This window comes from Alligator sinensis, unplaced genomic scaffold, assembly GCF_000455745.1.
Source record: "Alligator sinensis unplaced genomic scaffold, ASM45574v1 scaffold234_1, whole genome shotgun sequence".
Taxonomy (NCBI): Eukaryota; Metazoa; Chordata; order Crocodylia; family Alligatoridae; genus Alligator; species Alligator sinensis.
In genome coordinates this window covers 1,432,118-1,434,155 of record NW_005842334.1, presented here as the reverse complement: position 1 = coordinate 1,434,155, position 2,038 = coordinate 1,432,118, and the positions used below count along the sequence as shown (strand labels likewise).

Genomic DNA, 2,038 nt, shown 5'->3' with positions numbered 1-2,038 from the left:
GCTGGTTACTGTGCAGACATTTAGTACTGGTTATGCAAGTACTAAATGACTATGCAGTAACCACTGTACAGTCCATTGCTCATGTAGATACCACTGTCATGGCTCATGTAGATACCACTGTCATGGCTCATGTAGATGGCCACAGTCTCTGAGAAGCTGCTTAATGAGAACTCATAAAGTAGAACCATATTAAGAGAGACAATTTCTAGTGCTGCAATAATTCTCAAATTATTCAAAAAGGGTAATTAAGTGCAATGCATTTTATTATATCTGGAATTTTAAAAAGATGACTCTGACCAAATTTGGATATCTTATAGTGTTGATATTGCCAGTTACCACTATTCCGGTCCCTTTTTTATGTGGCTTGAATGCATTTATATCAGCTCTACAAAAGTCTCTGTGTAGTATTGTGACAGAGCATCCTTGGGTACCTGTCACTTTAAGGGCCAGAGCAGACATCATAGTGGGTAGTTTTGTGCACAGTGTGGCAGCACAGTGATAGCGAGCTCCATGGGGGAGTGAGAGTCCCAGTGAGACCCTGGAGCATGGGTCATGGTAAGGCACTGTGCCCTATGGATGTCATCAGTGAGGCATGGGACATGGTAAGGGAAGGCTGGAGCTGTGTATAAACCTTGGTATTAAAATGGGAAGCCTCCTGCTTATTACATTAGGTTGATCTCAACAAGTCATGGCAGACAAGACAGGACAGACTGCCCTAGACGAAGTGGCGGGCCAGTATAGTGACAGGCTATGAGTAGGCACCCTCATCACAAGTATCAAATAAATCCAATATTCTTCTATATATAAAAAATGAGAGAAAATGCCACCATTGTATTCACCCTATTTTTTCATTTAGATAATTAAGTATAACTGCACCTATTTCAGGCTCTAACTAGAATTATTCTGAATCATTTTTAGAACCTATTAATTGCCCAAATGGATGGAGGTCATATGGAGGTCACTGTTATATGATTCATAGGGAACCCAAAGTATGGAAAGAAGCTTTGACTGCCTGTGAAAAAGAAGACAGCAGTCTGGCGAGTATCCATAACAGTGAAGAGCATAATTTCATTGTGTACCAGCTTGGGTTTCGTGAGTATTTCTACAGCAGGTAGCAATTTGCATACTTGGGTCATTATAAAACCTATACTTTTTTAAGGCTTCTTGAAGTTTACATTTTTAATACGTTTTTATAAGCAACACAGAGGTAAATATATGTGTAATATAATTTAAAATGTAATGTGTATGTAAATATATGTATAAAATTTGCAGAATGACTGTTATTAATTTTCAAGATATGTCTTGGAGGTGTCCATGATCCAGTAAGTGCAATATTTAGACTTGCTTATTTAACCTTCAGGCATCTGATAATTGCAGGGTCACAAAAATAGAATTTAACACTCCTGAGAAAGCAAAACGATTTAATTTCCTGATGGTATGTCATAATTCCACTTCTTGAGTAATGAAGGGGATGTAGACAAGACATTTAAGAAGTCATCATTGTCAATTTACCTTGTATGGATTTATAAAATACAGACCTCCTGAAATCCTGCACTCCTAGATTGCTATGTTACAGAAAAAAACAGAATTGAATTTCTGTTCTAGAGCCTTCTGATAAACTGTGGATTGGTTTCAATGACCTCAGGATTCAAATGTATTTTGAGTGGAGTGATAGGACTCCTGTGACATACACCAAGTGGCTGCAGGAGGAAACAACCCATGCAAACAATGGGGAAGAAGACTGTGTTGCTATGAAAGGACAGGTAATATAATGACATTATACCTATGCAGTAATACTGTGTTTTCGTTTTGGTTTTTATTCTGAATTGGCTTAAGAACTTGTTTAAGAACTGTACAGTGATATGGACAAAAAGTACATGGGTTAAAAACTTAGAGAACTGTACAAATGTTCAAGTAATTTTATTATATAAGTCGTGCAACCCTTAATATTCTGGTTCATAGATTCATAGATTCATAGATGTTAGGTTCGGAAGGGACCTCAATAGATCATCGAGTCCAACCCCCTGCATAAGCAGGA

General features: G+C 37.7%; 1 protein-coding gene across 5 annotated transcripts in view; it reads left to right on the top strand.

Annotated features, from left to right (window-relative positions):
• The window catches only part of LOC102376713 (macrophage mannose receptor 1-like), a 90,363-nt gene that overhangs the window by 15,102 nt on the left and 73,223 nt on the right, over window positions 1-2,038 (top strand). For all 5 annotated transcript variants that reach the window (XR_001358440.2, XR_003095254.1, XM_014522276.2 and 2 more), the window contains exons 7-8: window positions 919-1,092; window positions 1,606-1,763. Coding sequence is in view for 3 of the 5 variants with exons in the window: in XM_014522276.2 (XP_014377762.1) it covers window positions 919-1,092; window positions 1,606-1,763 (332 nt within the window). In the remaining 2 variants the exon portion in view is untranslated. The remainder of the gene's footprint in view (window positions 1-918; window positions 1,093-1,605; window positions 1,764-2,038) is intronic.